The following is an 18295-nucleotide window of genomic DNA, read 5'->3' as shown; positions in this document are numbered from 1 at the left end:
CCTCAATTTTGCATGTTTTGTGTGTTTTTTAACACTATTTTCTAGGTTTTTTTGTAACATGCAGTGCACTGATAATCTATGACAGACAAACTCTTTTTAGACATTTGACAGCATTCACAATCTGGGACCGCACCAACATACTTTTTAATGAATGGAGGTGCCTTACCTTACCAGAGTGGAAACTACCCTGGAGGAAAAGGGGAAATGAGCCAGAGAATGACAACACCATTCCCCAATTACCAGCATTCTTCTTGCTAACGTCCAAACTTTGGAAAACAAACTGGATGAACTGTGGGCCAGGGTGACTTTGCACTGGGATTGTTAAAGACTGTAATTTCTTTATTTTTACGGAGACGTGGCTTGATTCCTCAGTTCCTGACTCAGCTATTGTCCTTGTGGGTCTTTCCATTAACCACCAGGACTGGACAAAGGTCTCTGGTAAGTGCAGGGGAGGTGGTGTATGCATAATGACTAAGAAGTGGTGGTGTGTGGATGTACAAACAGTTTTATCAGGGTGCTCTCCTAATCTTGAACACCTCATGATCAGATGCAGACCATTTTATCTGCCTAGAGAGTTTAAAACTGTGTTCTGTTCCACTGTTTATATTCCCCTCCATGGCAAAGCCATGAAGGCACTGAATGAGCTGTATGATGTTTTCGACTGGCAGGAAGCACGACGCCCACTTACAGAACAGAGATGAGAGACTTGACATCACGGTGTCTGGATGTCAGAAAGACCAAAGAGCTCCCTGTGGACTACAGGAGACTGCAGGGCATACTCCCATTTACATGGAGGGGACAGAGGTGGAGAGAGTCAGATACTTCAGGTTGCTGGTTATTAACATAAGTGAGGATCTGAGCTGCCGACATCACAAATGTGATCACAAAAGCAACGAGACAGCGGTTCTTCCTTCTGTGGCAGCTAAGGAGGTTGGCATGGACCGCAGAATACTCGCCAACTTCTGTCGATGCACCATCAAGAGTATTCCTTCTGACTACATCATGACCTGGTAGGAAGTTGTAATGCTCTGGACCACAAAGCTCTATGGAGGGTGGTCAAATCAGCACAACGAATCACCAGGTCTGAACTGCCAGCCATCCAGACCTTTACAAACAGCGCTGTAGGAGGAAGGCCCAGAGGACCCTGTCTGATCCCAGCCACCCCAGCCATACACTCTTCAGGGATAGTTTCTACCCACAAACCATCAACCAACTGAGCTGCTGAAATATCGAGGAGGATATATTTCCTTTATTTATATAGTTTATCTTATTTTTATTTAGTGTTACTTATGTGCAGTTTTACTCTTCTCTGTACAATATTGAGGGGCCTAAGAATTTCATTGCTGGTATTGTTACCTGTATATGGGAGGGATAGCACTATGTTAGAGGAGAGCAGAGTTAATTCCAAGCTTCCAGAGATCCATGAATGTTGTAGATATGAGGATTGTGTACTTGTGAGTTGAGGAGGGAAAATTTCAGGAGGAGGCAGCTAGGCAAGCTTTGTGGGTGTTTGGGCCAGAAAAACCAACCACTTCTGTTACTGAGTCCAGAGAGCAAAGGACTCCAGGAGGGCAGGCAGGTAGGTGATAGGTGAGTATCCGAGTCCAGATACAGGCCATATATGGCCTGTATCTGGACTCGGGTGACTTTGCAGATGAGTAGTGCATTATTATAGTGCATTGAAATGCACTATAATAATGCACTACTCATCTTTTTGTGTATAAAATGTGTTATATGATAGGTGGGAATGTAAAAAATTGTTCTATTTTGAACAGCTTCATCTGACTAATATTATACACAGCCTGCTTATACATGTTAGAATATTTTTCATTTTTCCATAATAACAAAGTCTCATACAAAAACTTCCACTAAGAGCAGAATTTTATCAACACCTTTGACCAAAGTGTGACCAAAAGGTTCACAAAGACACGACGTATTTCAGGACAGCTGGATGACACTACAGGAGGCTGTACAGACCTTGGTATTTAATAAAGTGACGATGGCAGCCACAGTTTGACAATGAATACTTTGTCACTTCACTAATTGAGCCTTAATTCACCCAAAATGACGACATAATTAACTGTACAACAATGTCATTCACCCAGGATCTCTCCTCTTCACCCATTCCCTCTGTGGTCTCGTTAAGAGCCACGACTGAGCGACAGACAGGAAATCAGATCATAAAGGTGTCATCATGTCACCTCATCACTTCTGTTCCCATTTCAATTAACAGATCACTTCTGGTCTGTATTTTCAGGACAGATTTCCCAGCATGTGGTCCTGCGCTGCTCTTTGCTGGATGATTGCTCAGACATTTGGCAATGGAATTCAACACTTTATATTGGTTGTTGCGATACTTTAAAGTAAAATATCTTATCTATTTGCACCACAGTTTGAAACAATCACTAACACTTGTTTCACTTCCATGATATTTTCAGAGTTCAACTATTCAACAACTTTCTCTATTTACATAGCAACCATATTGTCCTTATTTTGCCCCTAATCATGTTCTGCAATAATTACTGTTGTTCTCTGGATAAAGGGAATTAGCTGTTGTTCACACTTGTTTTCCCAAGAAAATTCTCCAAATGCTCCAAGTTAATCAGAATTTGGTTGGTATCCTCATCCTATGGTAGCTGGGATGGTTTCCAGATTATCTATCTACTTCACAATATAATATAATAAAAAAAGTCTTTCTATACACATCAGTGTCAAATCATACACTATGGTATTAGTTTTTTTACCTGAGCCTTTTCCCTTTTGTTGACATATCTGTAGACAAAGACGTGTTTGACACTCTCTCACACTGCCTACAGGATTGTGTTGTACAGGGGACTGACAAATTAAAGAAATAACTAAAACGTTTTTCATCTTGTAAGTTTCAGATGTCATTGAGTAAGGGGCTTTGGCACACGATGTAGGACCCATTATTCTAAGTTTATTCATTTCAAGTTGTGCTAAATCAGGAGCGAGCGTAAATTTGTTTGTTTATTTTATCTTGTGCTTTTTGTTTTTAAAATGTTCTTCGTCGTTATTGTTCTATTAATGTAAAAATAAAATAAAATGTAAATTTTATTTCCTGATAAAGTTCGTTAACCAAATACGTTGCTACGGAGAAGGATTAGAGCCACTGGGTGGGCACGTTTTTTTTTCATCTGGAAATGAAAAAAAGACGTGCCCACTTTTTTCCCCAGTGGCCCCAATCCTCTTCCGTATGTTTATTACATCTTGTACAAAAGTAGTTTTATTTTAATGGGTGCCACTAGCACTGTTGTGCACTAGTCTGAGTACAAAACGGTACTCGAGGTGTTCTGTATTTCATTTTCCTAGCGGAACTCAAGCAGGCGGACCATAAATACACGGGCTGTTTTTAAGGGGACTCATAACAGCGTAGAACGCTATGTTGTCTCGTGTGTTAGAGGTATGTTCACTCCTTTAAATGTAGGTCTCTGGGAAATATAGAAAATGTGAAACCATAAGCGCCTTCGTCGACCACATTTCGTCTGTTAAACTTATCTAAGCGTTACTTTGTCGTGAAGCTCGCGTCTTTCTTGACCCCGGCACACCTCTGAGCCCGCAGGTTCACACTGAATAACTGCCTGTCATGTGTGTACCACACTGTGTTTGTGCAAGTTAACCGAGATTACCCACTGTAATTACTAATAATTTCAAACGAAGAGCTCTCGTTTTGTTGCAGTTCGTCCTGCGGCAGTGTGGAATAACTGTAACCCGTTCAAAGGTTGCGGTTTGATTTGACATTTCTAAGTGAGCACATTTTACTGAGCTGACTGCTAAAGGTCCTAAAAACAGTTCACATATTTGCAAAAGACTCTCCTTATGATGGTGAATGCAATTGTCTGATGTCAGCATCGCACTTACGCAAGAATGAACCAAACAATAGAGAAGGATCTGTATGCTGTCCTGGGAGCAAACCCCTCAGACTCGGTTCAGCAGCTCAGACACAGGTACCAGCAGCTGGCCTTACAGGTAAATCCATTCTCTATTTGTTCCATCTGTCTATAGACCCATACTACCTATATGCATGCAAAAGCGGTCTACCCTCATGTATTTCCATTTTGTTGTCCACATTGTGTGCCTTTTCCCTCATTTCAGTCCCTGGAGCTGACCAGATTTTTTTTTTTTTTTTTTTTGGCTTAGGCAACTTACCTGTGTATTTTTTAAGCATAAAAAGGCTCTTAACTCAGTGATGAACCAGTGTTATGTCTATACATAAACAATTTGGGAACAAATCCACTTTAGATGTTATCTTTACACACTTTGTTACTAGCAGCCAGTTCCTTTTGTTTGAAAACAGAAAGGTCGTCCTGTTTTGAGCCACCACCTCATACCATTTGGAAAGCATCTGATCATTGCATTGTCATCATGATAAGATTGTATTAAATGTGGCGTTTGTATTCATTCTCACCACTGCATTTACACCTGATAAGTAATGCAGTGGAAGCATATGCAGTTTTTTTCTAATGACATATCTTAAGAGGAGGTGGATAAGGGATCAGCCCCAGCACATGTGGAACTCCATGACTGTCATTTGTGCATGGAAGGATTTTGTTTGCATGAAGAGAAGCTAGCAATAAAATGCTGTCATCAGTTTTGTTAAATGGCGCACAGATATTTAGCTGGAGGATAGCTATTAGCGACAAGTGTGTAAAGCTATTAGAAAATTGTTGGCCAAGACTTTTAAGCCAACTGACCCACATTTGACTGCCTTAGGTGCCAAAAGGTGCCCAGATGAGACTGTGCTGTCTAACTAATTTCTGTGTATTTCTCTGTTACATACATTCTAATGGATGTATCTAGTATCAATAATAAGCTGTAGCTCGGGTGGTAGAGCAGACATCGACCTATCACAAGGTAGTTTGATTCGCAGCCCCTCCAGTTTGCATATCATCTTTCAACTTGCAGGAGAGATAACCCAATGCATCCATGAGAGTGTGACTGTGTGTGAATGTTAGACAAGACACTTGGGCAGGAATAAAAGTGCTTTTAGTGCTCATAGTAGAAAAGCACTGTGTAAGTGCCAATCCCTTTGTTTTTTTGGACAGCTGTCTGGGTCTTCTGAGCCCTCCAAATGACAAATATTTGCAATAAGTTCATACATAGAAGATGAGGTGTCTGAATATACGTTTGTTTGTGTGTGCACAAATCTGCAGTACCACCCAGACCGTCTTGGAGGGGATTGTTCTTCCGAAGCAGAGTCTGGTGTGAAGAAGTTTCTAGAAGTTGACGCTGCATGGAGGGTCCTTAGTGACCAAACCACTAGGACACAATATGACTTGCAAAGAAGAGGTGGGACTTTAAATTGTGCTTCATTTACTTTATTTACTGATAAGGTTCGTGATGGTTTTCTTTGACGGGAAAAAATGTTTTGTATTACTTATGTTGATGTAGTTTTATTTTTCACTGACCAAGACTGGCACAAAAACGTGAAAATGCATATCTTCTCTTTACATCTCGTGTTGTTGTTTGATGGGAAAACACAGTTTTCCTATGTTTTTTTTGCTTTGTTTTTTTTTTTTTTTTAAAGAAATGTAAAACTTTAATCTTGAAAATTCAGACTTTTTTCCCTGGTTTTCGCCCCAACTTTCCGAACTCAATCATCTTTTTTTAAATTTGAACCTGAATGTTCAGCATGAATGCAGTATATCAGCGAAATGCTACAGCTCACCAGACATTATTAATAACCTGGGTTTATTTACCAGCAGCAGAGTACAGTGAATGCACAGTCCACCAAAATTTGCTCTAACCTCAGTCCTGGAGCAGAAAAGGAATCTCTTTCAGCAGGCTGGATATGTTTGACAAATATTATGGATGGAATAAAGTACCAGTACTTCAAAATATACAATATTTATACACAAGTACCAAATATGAATACTGTCATTTAAATATGCTGGCTCTGAAAGTAATGATGTATGAAGTAGGGCTGCCACGATTAGTCGACTAGTCACGATTACGTCGACTATCAAAATTATCGACACGTCGTTTGAAGCTTTGTAAGATCCCAAAAGATGCAGGAATAAGTAGTAGGATTTCCGAGTGTAATAACGGACTGAAACAGAAGATGGCAGCACTGCATGTACAAGGATGCCAGCTGCCGTTAAACTACGAAGAAGAAGAAGCTGTGTCCGGTATCGTAGCTGTGTCCAAATTCAGGGGCCGCATCGTCCTGTGGCCGCATTTGTAGGCCGATTACGTTACAGCGACACCATGAAGACTGTCCAAATTCAAAGACTCCGACAAATGCGCCCTTCATTTCCCCAGATTTGAAGGATGGGTCGGGTGCATACTTCATGGCCCAACCTATCCCAGAATTCATAGCGCGGCCCAGCTCAGTTTCCTTTTTTTTTTTTTTTTTTTTTTTTAAAATTTATTTTGCGCCTGTCCCGTTTGGTTCTTTTGCCATCAGAATTGTTGTCTAAAGGCAAAGAAAGATGCCCAACGGATTTACTTTACCAAATTGACCATCCCAGCCTTGCCGTAATGGTCCATTTGATTCACCTTTTATTGTTCATTTTATTTTCACTTACTGAATACGGGACAGACTTGACTGGGGGAAAGAAGGGGAGAAAGAAAGAGGGAAAGAGAAACAGCTGAGAAGAGGGACGGGGGAGAAGGGCAAAAAACAAAAACCAACAGAACGGGCAGAGAAAAAAAAATGCATATATCAATCACCTGGATCACCTGCTGAGAAAGAAAAAAGAAAACAAGCAGAAGAGAACAAGAGTAATAGAATAAACAACATCACAATGATATATGGGAATATGACAGTAAATACTAAATATTAAACATTATTGTGCAGCACATAAGATCAACAGAACACAGTGTGCTTTGAGGTAGGAGCCAAAAAGGGTGTAGTTTGTGGGTGTGATCACCCGTGTGTACACCTGTGAGCATGGACGCGCTTGTTTTTTTTTGTTTTTTTTTTAAAAGGTTCCTTCATGTAATGATCTGCTAGAGGGTGTGGGGGGGGGCACAGCCCCGTCCTCCAGGGCATGAAGCAGGTATGGAGGAGATCAAAACTCCAGACATCCAGAGGCCCCCAGAACACAAGAGACCAAGGAAGACCAACAGAGGGGCAGCCGCGCCACTGTCCCAGAAAGAGCTGAGGAGAGTCCCAGATGAGGGCTCACTCAGCAGCCACGGAGCAGAAGCCAGGGGGAGTTGCAGTGACGCGCCCGTGAGCTCCGCCGGCAGCCAGCCGTGCCTGAGTGACCGAGCCCCAGGCCGAGAGGCCGGGGGCACCCCACCTCCGAAGTGGCCCGAGTCTCCTCTGCACCCTGGTGACATACCCCTACTCCAAGGTCCTGCATGTGTGGGTGGTTGTGGTGGAGCGGGAAGAGGGAGGCAGCTGGAGATGGGGAGGGAAGGAAGGGAGGGGCAAGTGACCAGCTCAGTTTCCAACAATGGCAGCAGCTAGCTGGTTTTAATGTTACTCTTATTATTCTTTCTGGGTCACAAAATAAACGTTTAACATATTTTCAGGCAAGAATTTATCTGTGTAAACTTCAAATATCTGCTCAGTTTATCAAGACACCAAATATTTTCAAAAGCGCTCCGACGTTTTCTGAGACGTCTGTTACCCACCAGCTCGATAGCTAGCCGGGGGCAAGGCTCACTAGAGCCGTGAGAACACCGGACTCCCGGCAAATCGTTTTCAAACCCACCGCCGTCTTTCGCTACTTAGGTTAAACATGATATATAAGTCACTTAGATAACTTAAAAATGTTATTGTTTGGCTTTTTTCAGTATTTTATTTGTTCCTGAGTAAATCAGTTTGGCTGAGATCAAAGTTATAGTTTTTACACAGCTGAATAAACATCAAGCAGACAGCTGATTATCATAAGTGTGAGATGCTCGAGAATATACTCCGGTGTCCTGTTATATTTTAGATAGCAAGGAGCAGACGGCTGAGTTTATTAAACTCCACCGAAACAATCTGCAGATTTCATTAAAATTTAATAAACTGTCATCTTGTCTTTATTTTTAGTTAGCACAGACCTTAAACACTTAAAGCTGTAAGCTAATGATAGTTATATAAGAGCAGATGCTGCTGGTGCAATAAGCTGTACGTTTTACGTCCAATGGATGATGATCTGATTAGTCGACTAATCGCAAAAATAATCGGTGACTAGTCGACTATCAAAATAATCGTTTGTGGCAGCCCTAGTTATGAAGTGTCCAGTGACATTGGGATTTATGGGTTGGCTGTAGCTCAGGACGTAGAACAGGTCATCTCCTAATCAGTAGGTTGGTGCTTCTGTGTGTGGCTACTCCAGCCTACAATCCAAATATCCCTGGGAATTAGACAAGTTGCTCTCTGATGCATCCATCAGACTGTTAATGTGTATGTTAGACAGAAAGCACATCATACAAGTGGTAAACTGAATGGGTTTATGACACAAGGACCCAATGCACATAACGTTATGGGATGCCTGAATGTTTATGTATAATAGTTTTTGTCCTTTTGACAAGTTCAATTCAGTTTTATTTATATTGTGCCAAATCACAACAACAGTCACCTCAAGGCACTTTGTATTGTAGGGGGAAAGACTCTACAATAATACAGAAAGTCAGAGAAAACCCCAACAATCATATGAGCAAGCGCTTTGGAGGCAGTGGGAAGGAAAAACTCCCTTTTAACAGGAAGAAACCTCCAGCAGAACCAGGCTCAGGGAGGGGCGGCCATCTAACACGACCAATTTGGGGTGAGAGAAGGACGACGGGATAAAGACGCTGTGGATGAAGCTCTGGGCAGCTTTTCACCTGCCACACACAAGCTCACACCACACAGCTCCATCAAGTTCTCCACCTCTGCTTTGGGCCCCGGAAGCTACTCAAATAGGGAACCCATGATTAGACGTAATTTTCACTTAAGTGATTTTATTTTAAAATAAGTCGTATCAGTCTGGCTATAGCCTAGCCAAGGTGTTAACTTACTCACGTGGTGAGTATGGATTCACTGCCATCTGCAGTCACTGTGTGGCAAAGGTTTGTTAAAAATAAAATATCCATAGATGGTTTCAAAACTGTAAGAAATAAGATATTTGTTTACCTCTGGTGTGTTTTATGCGTATGTTCCTGAAAGCACTCGTCTCTCCTTCATTCTTTATCCTATTTTAAATTCGGACTAGTATAGCAGCAATTATTCTTCACACAGTATTACGCTAATTAAAAGCTAATCAAAGTTTAGCACTAATTATGCATGGTTCAGAGTCATTATCACTGTCAAACTGCATAACTTGATAATGACTGTTTTCTCAGTGAATTGTAAAAACAAAGAAAAAGTAAGTGTGAACATCTATCTTTTCACCCGTCTGTCCATCCTTCCATTATCAGTATGTCACTCAGTTCATTTATCCACCCTACAGTCATTTGCACTATTGTAGTGTTTACTATCGTCTATCCCAATGCACTTGACTTGTAAAAACCCTATATAAGATGTTATCTGAATGAATACAACTTTTCTGGGGGTTAAGTAGGAAAAAAGACTGTAAAGTTCAGAATGATTTACATTTTTAGTACATTTTGATTTACATTTTGAGAGCAGACTCTGACACAATAACTTTAACAGCAAATGTTAAATAATATTGCTTGTTTTTTCTATAACTGCAGCTACTAATAATGATGCATTGTCACTTCTGCAGCATGGACACTGAAACAGGATTGGCCAATAGATTCTACAGTCTATGTGGATGACATGACCTGGGATGATGGTAATGACACATTATGTACACTAAACATTCCCCCGGAAACCATATTTAGAGTGGCAGGTGCAAGTAAAGCTCTTTGAGTGCTCATGTAGCGTAGAAATGCTCTATACAAAAATCTGTCCATTTAAAGTAAATTGTGTGTTTACCTTTATGAACCACCATAGTGCAAAAATACTATCTTATGCCTGTGAAACTGTGTCATCTTTGGCCTTTTTTAACTAGATTCTACTAAAGAAACTGGAAAGAAAATAATGTTTTGTTTTCTTTTTTTACAAGCTGCTGGTAACAAAGTGCCTAAAGCTGCAATTTAAAATTAAGTTTTTGCTAAATTGTTTGTTGTCTGTATCGACACAAGGCGTTCTCATCACTTGAGTTGGGTGGGTTTTTTTTTTTTTGACTTATTCATAGATTAGTGGTAAATGACAACTGTTACACCCCACTTAAAAACAAAGTATTATCTGGGGTGTGGGTAATTATTAACTGCCACAAAGTCGACGTCGTTAAAACACTGTTTATTTCACAATTCCAAACGAACCAATTAGGCCCAAATAAAACACAGGGAAGCTCTGTGTCAGGTAGGGGTGCAACGATACACAAAATTCACAGTTTGGTTTGGTTCAATACTTTGGTGTCACGGTTTGATATTTTTTTCGATACAAAAAAATGTTCATGCCTTTTTAATTTGTCATTTATTAAAATTATAAATATATATTTTAACTCAAAAGTACAGTTTTTAAATGTAATGTTGCTGAAAAAACAAAGTAATAAAAAAATATCTGATCGAGAAATCACTCATCTTTGGAAAAGAGAGAAATGTCTCTTTCCAAAATAAAAGCTATACTATCCGCTTCTTCTGGGCTATATTCTCAGCAGCATATTAAACATATCAGGTCCCCATAAGGAGAATCATGTGCTAACGGCTGTCTAAATGACTCTGATAAAGTTTGTAGCATGCGTGCTTGTTGTTTTTGTCTTTGCACTAGGATGATGTCGGCGTAAATGTGCAGTCATATTCGTTGTGTTCCCACTAGTGCTGTCAGCGTTAATCTTGTTCAAATGACGTTAACGCCATAACGTGGTAAATCTCCGTTAACGAGTTACCGCGGATCGCCCCGTGCGTGGGGCTGGACGGTGTCAACACGTTAACGAGCTAACTGCGCTAACGCACTAGTTCCCACCCATGTAATTGAGCATTGCGTGGCACATCCGACATACTTTTTTACTTTAGTCCATGACGCGCTTACCTTCAGGGTCATACGCCACATGAAGACCAAAATAGTTCCAAACGCCAGATCTGAATGAGGGTGGGGGAGGTTCAATTTGCCATGTTGCAATGAGCTTAGCTTCTGTCTTGCTAGCTTGCGCTGCGCTCAGTGGATCTGCACTCGACAGTGCAGCCTAGGCAAAGTAGTCAAATGCAGATCCACTGAGCGCTCAACACAGACAGCATCGTCAGAAGAAAAGTTGATAAAATAAATTAAAAATTTTGTATTGTTCGATACATATGCGTACCGAACCGAAAGCACTGTATCGAACGGTTCAATATCGATACGAGTATTGTTGCACCCCTAGTGTCAGGGTCTCCAAGGCCAAAACGACAAACAGAACAGCCCAGTCTAGCTAAAAAACAAAGTAAGACCACTCTATCTATAAGAAAACAAAATACAATGACTGTGCTCCACGTCTTGCCACAAAACATGAGAAAAATGGTTGAAACAAAATGGCAGAAAACAACTACATGCTTTCACTGTGGTTCACAATTGTCTCTGTAAAGGGACACCTTTACTCACAAATATTAAAAACCAATGTTACACCAAGTTTCATAAATTGACACCGCTACAACCTGCTGCCCAAACCACTGCAGCTCACAGCCCAGAGAAAAGGGAAGGAAAGAAGGCGCGGCATTTTGAGATACAGTGGCTGACGAGCTGCAAAACATCTCAGCTGCTGATTATGAGGCAGACCTGGAGCATAGGAGGAGCAAAAGCTCTCTCACATGGGGAGAGCCCCTAGAGGTCAGCGACTGTAACAACAACAAAGTTCCCTGAAAATAATTAGCTACAATAAGTGGACTAAAAATGTCCAAATGAAAACTTTGAATGACCTACAGAAAGGACTCTTACTTAATACCACTTTAAAAAATTACAAGAACTCAGGCTCAGCACTATTTTTGTTTTCTCAATTTTTATTTACCATTTCATGCTCTGTCTGTATATTTTCACGAGTACTGTCCCAGATGTACTTGGTTACAGCTGGTAAATTTCTTCCATCTCTAATTTTGAAAGTGTGTTCTTTCAGATCAGGGTCTATATACACACTCCTGTCGCTGTGGAGGAGTATTCAGTGTCACTGAGGAGGAACTGGAGGAGGAGCCACAGAGGAAACAGCAAGATGAAGGTGAAAAGGAAACTGAGGAAGGACGGCACAAAGGAGCAATTGTCTGCTGTGATACCTGTTCTCTCAGTGTGTATGTGACGTGGTCAACTAATGAAAAAGCTCAAAAATGTCAGTAATATTAATACTTTTTTCTTATAATTTCCAACTCTGACTCTGAGCCTTTCTTATAATCATTAGTATTGACATTTTCCTTTCAAGTGTGCACCAGTCAATTATATGATCAATACTGGCTTAAAGCTGAGACTCTCAGCTCTTAAATGTATTGCATTATCCACAAACCTTTATTTTGGAATCCCCTGTTTTTGGTATCTCAAATGTAATTGGAGAAATCGACACTAAACAATATTATACAATACTACAATATTATAGCAAGGACCACAACAATCCGAGCAGGCAGATCTTGAAGAAAGAACTCCCTTTTAATAGGAAGAGACCTCTGACAAGAGCAGGTTCAGGGTGAGTGATGGAAAGAGACGAGATAATAAAACTCACTGGTTCTTACCTTGTGGAGAAAATATTTTCTCTTAAAGTTTTCTCTTCAGGGTAGACTTTGATAAAACTATGCCTACTCCAACAGCAGGGGTGTCAAACATGCGGCCCGGGATCCAGAATCAACCCAGCAAAGACTTCAATCTGGAGCACTGGATAGCTTTGGAAAATGTGAAAGGGGGCATGGATTTTGAATTTTAACTGTATTTCCATACAGTTGAAAATCTATGGAAAATGTAATTCCATTGTGTTCTTGATAGCCAGCTTTTCCTGGTTATTATGACCTCTCTCACAGCCATTCATGCTACCACAAATTAGTTATGAAACAGATAAACAATTAAAGAAAAAACCCTGGTTTTTGTTTTGTTTGTTTGTTGTGGTGATGTATATATGTATTGCCTTAAACAGTATTTGGATTCCAAAAATGCAAGATGGAAAGATCATCTGAAATATTGTGCAGTATACCGTTGTATTTTACTTAATTGTGCTGTTTCACTGCAACGTTTTCACCCCTTCAGCTGTAAAAACCTGATTGTCATCCATCCCTGGTGGCGAGGTGGGCGGTATGGCCAACCACATTTGTGAATACAGTAACCCGAGAACAAGATTATGTAGGATTTTTTTTAAAAATTGGTACCATTAGGTGCATACTAAAAATCTTGGATGAGTTTGAAACTTGCGAACTCGAACTCAAGGACAGAGGTTTTCTAACGATTGTGTGAATGCTATAACTCAAGAAGGAAATCACCATAGGTCACAGATGTCAAACTCCAGGCCTCGAGGGCCGGTGTTCTGCAGGTTTTAGATGTGATCCAACACAGCTGATTGAAATGGCTAAATTACCTCCTCAACATGTCTTGAAGTTCTCCAGAGGCCTGGCAATGAACTAATCATTTGATTCAGGTGTTTTGACCTGGGGTGATATCTAAAACCTGCAGGACACCGGCCCTCGCGGCCTGGAGTTTGACACCCCTGGCATGATGGTGCTGAGCATAACCAATTCTTTTCAAGTGCATCAGACAGCACAGAAACTAACAGACCTTTTTTGTGGTCCCATCACAAGATGTTGCTATGGTGCCACTGGTAAACAACATCTTAAATAGACTATTTAAGCAGTATATTTTAGATCAGAAGAATTACGTGCTGCACACAGTCAACAGCAACATGCCTCCTGCTTGAATTTCAGTTTAGAGCTCACCATGTTTTTCAAAACTATATCTTTTGCCACAGTGTAACTTGGTTAAGGATTCGACTGTATTCACAAGAAAGCATACAGTTGAAAAACGTAGTGTATGGCCAATGATCTTGTCCCATGTTTGTTTACGTTTGGCTCCGCCCATTAGAGTGTTATACTTCACTGAATCCCTGCTGCTGTCAACACCCAACCACTGCAATATGCATGTGTCCGTTCTGCTGCCGTTAGTAAACTATTTTTGAATCCTATACAAAATGTATATACATATACTTACTTACACATATCTAATAATTTTGCACTCTCCCTGCATGGCGGTCTTTATCCTTTAAGCGCAGGCCTTCTACCAGAGGCCTCGGAGCTTGACGGTCCTGTGCACTATCTTTGCTGTTCCTAGGATTGTGGTCTTCTGTACAGTGATTTCACATGTTTTTCCTGAGATCTGCTCGAGTCATTCAGCAGCATCTTTTCACAGCCTGTACTGGGATTTTTCCTGGTGTGTCTCTATGGATCTTGTGCTTAAAACGTTTGCCTGTGCTGCCATGATAAGTCCCTCTGTGCTATCTTTCAGTCCAGCTCTGTCCAGCCACTGGTAGGATTTCTTGGTATCCGCCACTTCTATCCGCCAGCGGGGCATGCCATGCACGAGCCTGTTCATCCATGATGGTTCTTTTTCTTGCTTCTCTTCTTTCTGTGATTTCTGCTGCCTGAGCTGTTCACTATCAGTTGTGGCCATTTTCCCGTTTCTTGATGTACTTGGGGATCTTTGTTGTTTCATCCTGGACAGTGGTTCTTACACTCACTACTCCCCTGCCTCCTTCCTTCCTCTTAGCGTACAGTCTCAGGGTGTTGGATTTGGGGTGAAACCCTCCATGCATGGTAAGGTAAGCTTCCTTGTCTAGATGTCAGTGGTTTGTACCTCCTCCGTTGGGCAGTTGATTATCCCAGCAGGGTGTCTGACGACTGGCAGGGCGTAGGTGTTGATTGCCTGGATCTTGTTCTTCCCATTCAGCACTTGCCTCACTCTCTGCAGCTATTTGGTGGTAGCGGCTTTCCTAGCGGCCTCTTCATGGTTCCCATTTGGCTGTGGGATTCCCATGTAGCTGTCAGTTTCTGCAGTATTGCCTTCTGGAGTACAATCCCACAAGTTCTGACTACCTTCCTTCTCTTTGTTGTGATCCAACTACACTTCTTCAGTCCAAATGGCACTCCGATGTCATATATATACGTTTATGATTTAATAAATTAAGTAAATACGTACACACTCAAACAACCTTGAGTATTGTCAAAACACTGATAATATGGTTATAAAAAACTATAAAAGAAAACACAGACACATGTGCACACACACACAAGCATGCTGTGACTCAGAAAAAAATTATCCTGTGACTACATAGAGGTCCTAACCCTCCAGTTGAACCCAGTACCCTAAATGACAGAGCTATTCTCCCCTCAGCAGGGCTGCGACAGACACACAAAGGGATAACGACTGGTAATGACTCTCATATCTTTGGTCACTCAGCCTGCAAAGGTCACATCTAACAGGAGATCTGAGTGATCCATCCGTCCATCTTTGCATTTTTCAAAAATAGGAGTTCAAAATGAGGGGTGAGGGGCAAATAGTTGAGATTTGACAGAAAAGAAGATGAGAAGGAGTGACACATATTGTCTAAATTTTTCACTAATTATTTTCCTCTAGCAGTAACAGTCAAGAGTGCAGGGGAGATTATGTGGGTGGGGGAAGTGGTGTGTATATGTCTGTGTGTGTTGAGGGAGTGGGCAGGAGGAGGAGTTGACAGCTGATATGTAATTGAGGGTTGGTAGAATATTGATGTGACAGACACAGAGACATGCTGAGATGTGCTGGGACACAAAATCCATTTCACCTGCTCACCACCTACAATTAGGCTCCTTTAGATCACTTTCTAACCATTTTCTGGACAAAAACTCATTACACCCCACCCTGTTAGGACCCCCTTTTCTCATCACACTGTAAAATCTTAAAATCCATTTAATTAAACCAAATGTAATTCAACTTATCTTTTTTAACATGTATGGAAAAAATAAATAAGGTTAGAATAAAGTTGGACTGTTTTTGGACTGTAGTTCAGAGTGAAATTATATAGACTAGATTTTGGATCTGTTTCATTATTAATTTTACTCCAATCATGTCAGTAATATTTTACAGAAAACTGACCTTAGATCAGTTTATTGATTGAGTCACAACCGATGCAGGGAAGCTAAAAGCGTCAACATGCCTCACTGAAAGTAAAATCGCTGCTACAGTGATATGAGTCTTCTGGATCATGTAAACTGAAAACACACGCAAGCCAATCAACCTGTCAAGAGAGCATGATGATTTCTAATGAAAGACCTTTTTGATGGAAGGAATGATTCACGAACAACATGGAGCATAATAAGAATAGAACCAAGCAATAATATGATATTTTAAAAAATGTAATTTCGATTGAGTAACGTCTTTGTAAATAATTTCTGTCTTAAAATTCATTACAATCTAATTGAAAGGTTAATACATTTAAATATCAGAATGATTTAAATACAAATATTAGCAATGCTGTTCCTTTGAGAATGTGCCAATCTTGAATCCTCCTTTTGTTTATTTATTTATTTTGGGAAAAAATGGCTTAGCGGCACTGTATATGACCCTACTACTACCAAAGAAGACTATGTATACTGTATATATAGAATCCAGTGTATTTAAGTATCTTATTTTTGGAAAGTTGAAGTCATTCACATCCATGAGTTTTGGAACCATGACACGTCCACATTGCACCCATCTTTTGATGGATGTTTTCAGCAGAATAATACATGATGATGCATGATCATTAGTTCACTGTACTGAAGTGGCATCAGTCACCACATCTGGATCCAGCTTTGGGCTGTGTTCGAACAGAAGATTTACGTCATGGATGTGCAGCCAGTTAGTGATGTTAATATGAACCAAAATCTCCGGGTTAGGAATGTTACCAGGACTTTGTTGAATCTATAGTAGAAAGAATTAAGTCTGAAGAAAAGCAAACGAAGGTCCAAATTGCTGCTTGTGCGACATACCTAATTAATTGGCTGGTATTGTATTTTGCCTACTTTAAAAAAACAAACAAAAAACAAACAAACAAAGGGAACTTACAACAATATGACTATAACCATTTAGGAAGGGCTTGTGTGACAAAGCAAGTCACACAAGCAATAGCAAAACACAACCGACCCCTCTATGTTTTGGCATTTTTGGACTGGACATAGAGGGAAGGCTGCCTACTGAGAGGTACACAGAATAGAGGGCAGTGTTTCCTGGCTGAAGTTAAGCTGCTTCATTCCTGGTTTAGCGTGAGTAAGCTCTGATGGCTCACAAGGCCCCAAAAGGCCTCAGGCCACCACTCACTTCAGTGTGCGCTTTGCTTAGTCTGCCCTCTCTGCCTGCCCCCTGTGTCTCTACACTCACCCCCCAGAATGCTGCTGTCTTTTTATTATCAGTGAGATCTGTTGATATGTAGAATTTGAGCTCATTAAATGAAAATGTAATTATCAGTTGTACTTTATTAACAGATTACTTTCTTTTTTTAGATTAATCTCTCAAATTGTATGCTGTTTATGATATAATATAATATAAAACATGTAATATAAAGTTATTAATTTAACAGAAAATAACATTCTAAAAAGCACAGCTAAATGTGGTTGCTTTTTGTTCATTTTTTTCTTAATGCTTTAATGCTTTATGTGTTTTAATTGAATTCTTTCCACAGAAAGTGAATCAGGAAAATGTACAGGAAAAAAAATCAGTCTTATTTGGCTAAAATCTCTGGTACATGATTTTGACTACATAAAATATATTATTTGACTGTTTTGGTTTCTACTTAGTTTTATCACTGATAACATGAAAATAATGGAAAAAAACAACTTTGTATTTCAATAAAAAATGATCCCAGTGTCAAATATTCTGTAATGATTGCAGCTTAAAAGCACATATAGATTTGATAAAAGATATATGATGATATATAAACAAAATCATATTGATTATCTAATTATAAGTTAATGTGCAATCTATACTCTTCCTTCAAGAATACCCCTAATCTCTTCCTATCTACATCATGGTACAACAGTTTGAATCTACCTCTAATGCTCCTGCCCTTAATTCTATATTTAATTGTATGTTTGCACATCTTTCAATAAATCAGTGGACCCATTTCCTATTTTTGGAATATAAAAATAAAGGAGGGATGGCTCCAGTCTTTCACAGTACTCTACACGAACTTCATTCCCCTGCTAAAACCTGTACAGTGTTAAAAGAAAAGGAAGAAGACAGATAAGTGGAGAGCGGAGAGTCCATCATTACATGCTGAGCAGCTCTGTGGACAGCTGGAAGCCTCGCTTCAGCATAAGCCGAATTCTGTTCTGACATTCAAACAGTATAAAAGCGTTGACAGTAGCAGCTTTTCAAATGTGACCTGATTGCTGAGAGCAAATGTCCTGT

The 18295-nt window shown here is 40.2% G+C and overlaps 1 protein-coding gene across 1 annotated transcript; it reads left to right on the top strand.

Moving 5' to 3' along the window:
- The first annotated feature begins 3401 nt into the window (after positions 1-3401).
- Positions 3402-16276, top strand: dnajc24 (DnaJ (Hsp40) homolog, subfamily C, member 24). The gene is made up of 5 exons (XM_085359507.1): positions 3402-3987; positions 5172-5307; positions 9663-9731; positions 12027-12233; positions 12703-16276. Exons 1-5 carry the CDS (start codon positions 3886-3888, stop codon positions 12813-12815), a joined length of 627 nt encoding a protein of 208 aa, XP_085215633.1. The 5' UTR covers positions 3402-3885; the 3' UTR covers positions 12816-16276.
- The last annotated feature ends 2019 nt before the right edge of the window (positions 16277-18295 follow it).

This window comes from Diplotaxodon limnothrissa, linkage group LG7 (assembly GCF_057381915.1).
Source record: "Diplotaxodon limnothrissa isolate DT_005_m linkage group LG7, D_limnothrissa_male_GT1.1, whole genome shotgun sequence".
In the NCBI taxonomy this organism is placed as follows: Eukaryota; Metazoa; Chordata; class Actinopteri; order Cichliformes; family Cichlidae; genus Diplotaxodon; species Diplotaxodon limnothrissa.
This window is presented reverse-complemented; position numbering and strand designations above follow the sequence as displayed.

Bases quoted from the DNA above. Each gene is read 5' to 3' on its own strand.
- dnajc24 (XM_085359507.1), top strand. From the start codon at position 3,886: ATGAACCAAACAATAGAGAAGGATCTGTATGCTGTCCTGGGAGCAAAC. The intron at 3,988-5,171 runs GTAAATCCATTC...ACAAATCTGCAG, and splicing joins ACCAGCAGCTGGCCTTACAG to TACCACCCAGACCGTCTTGG. The intron at 5,308-9,662 runs GTGGGACTTTAA...TCACTTCTGCAG, and splicing joins ATATGACTTGCAAAGAAGAG to CATGGACACTGAAACAGGAT.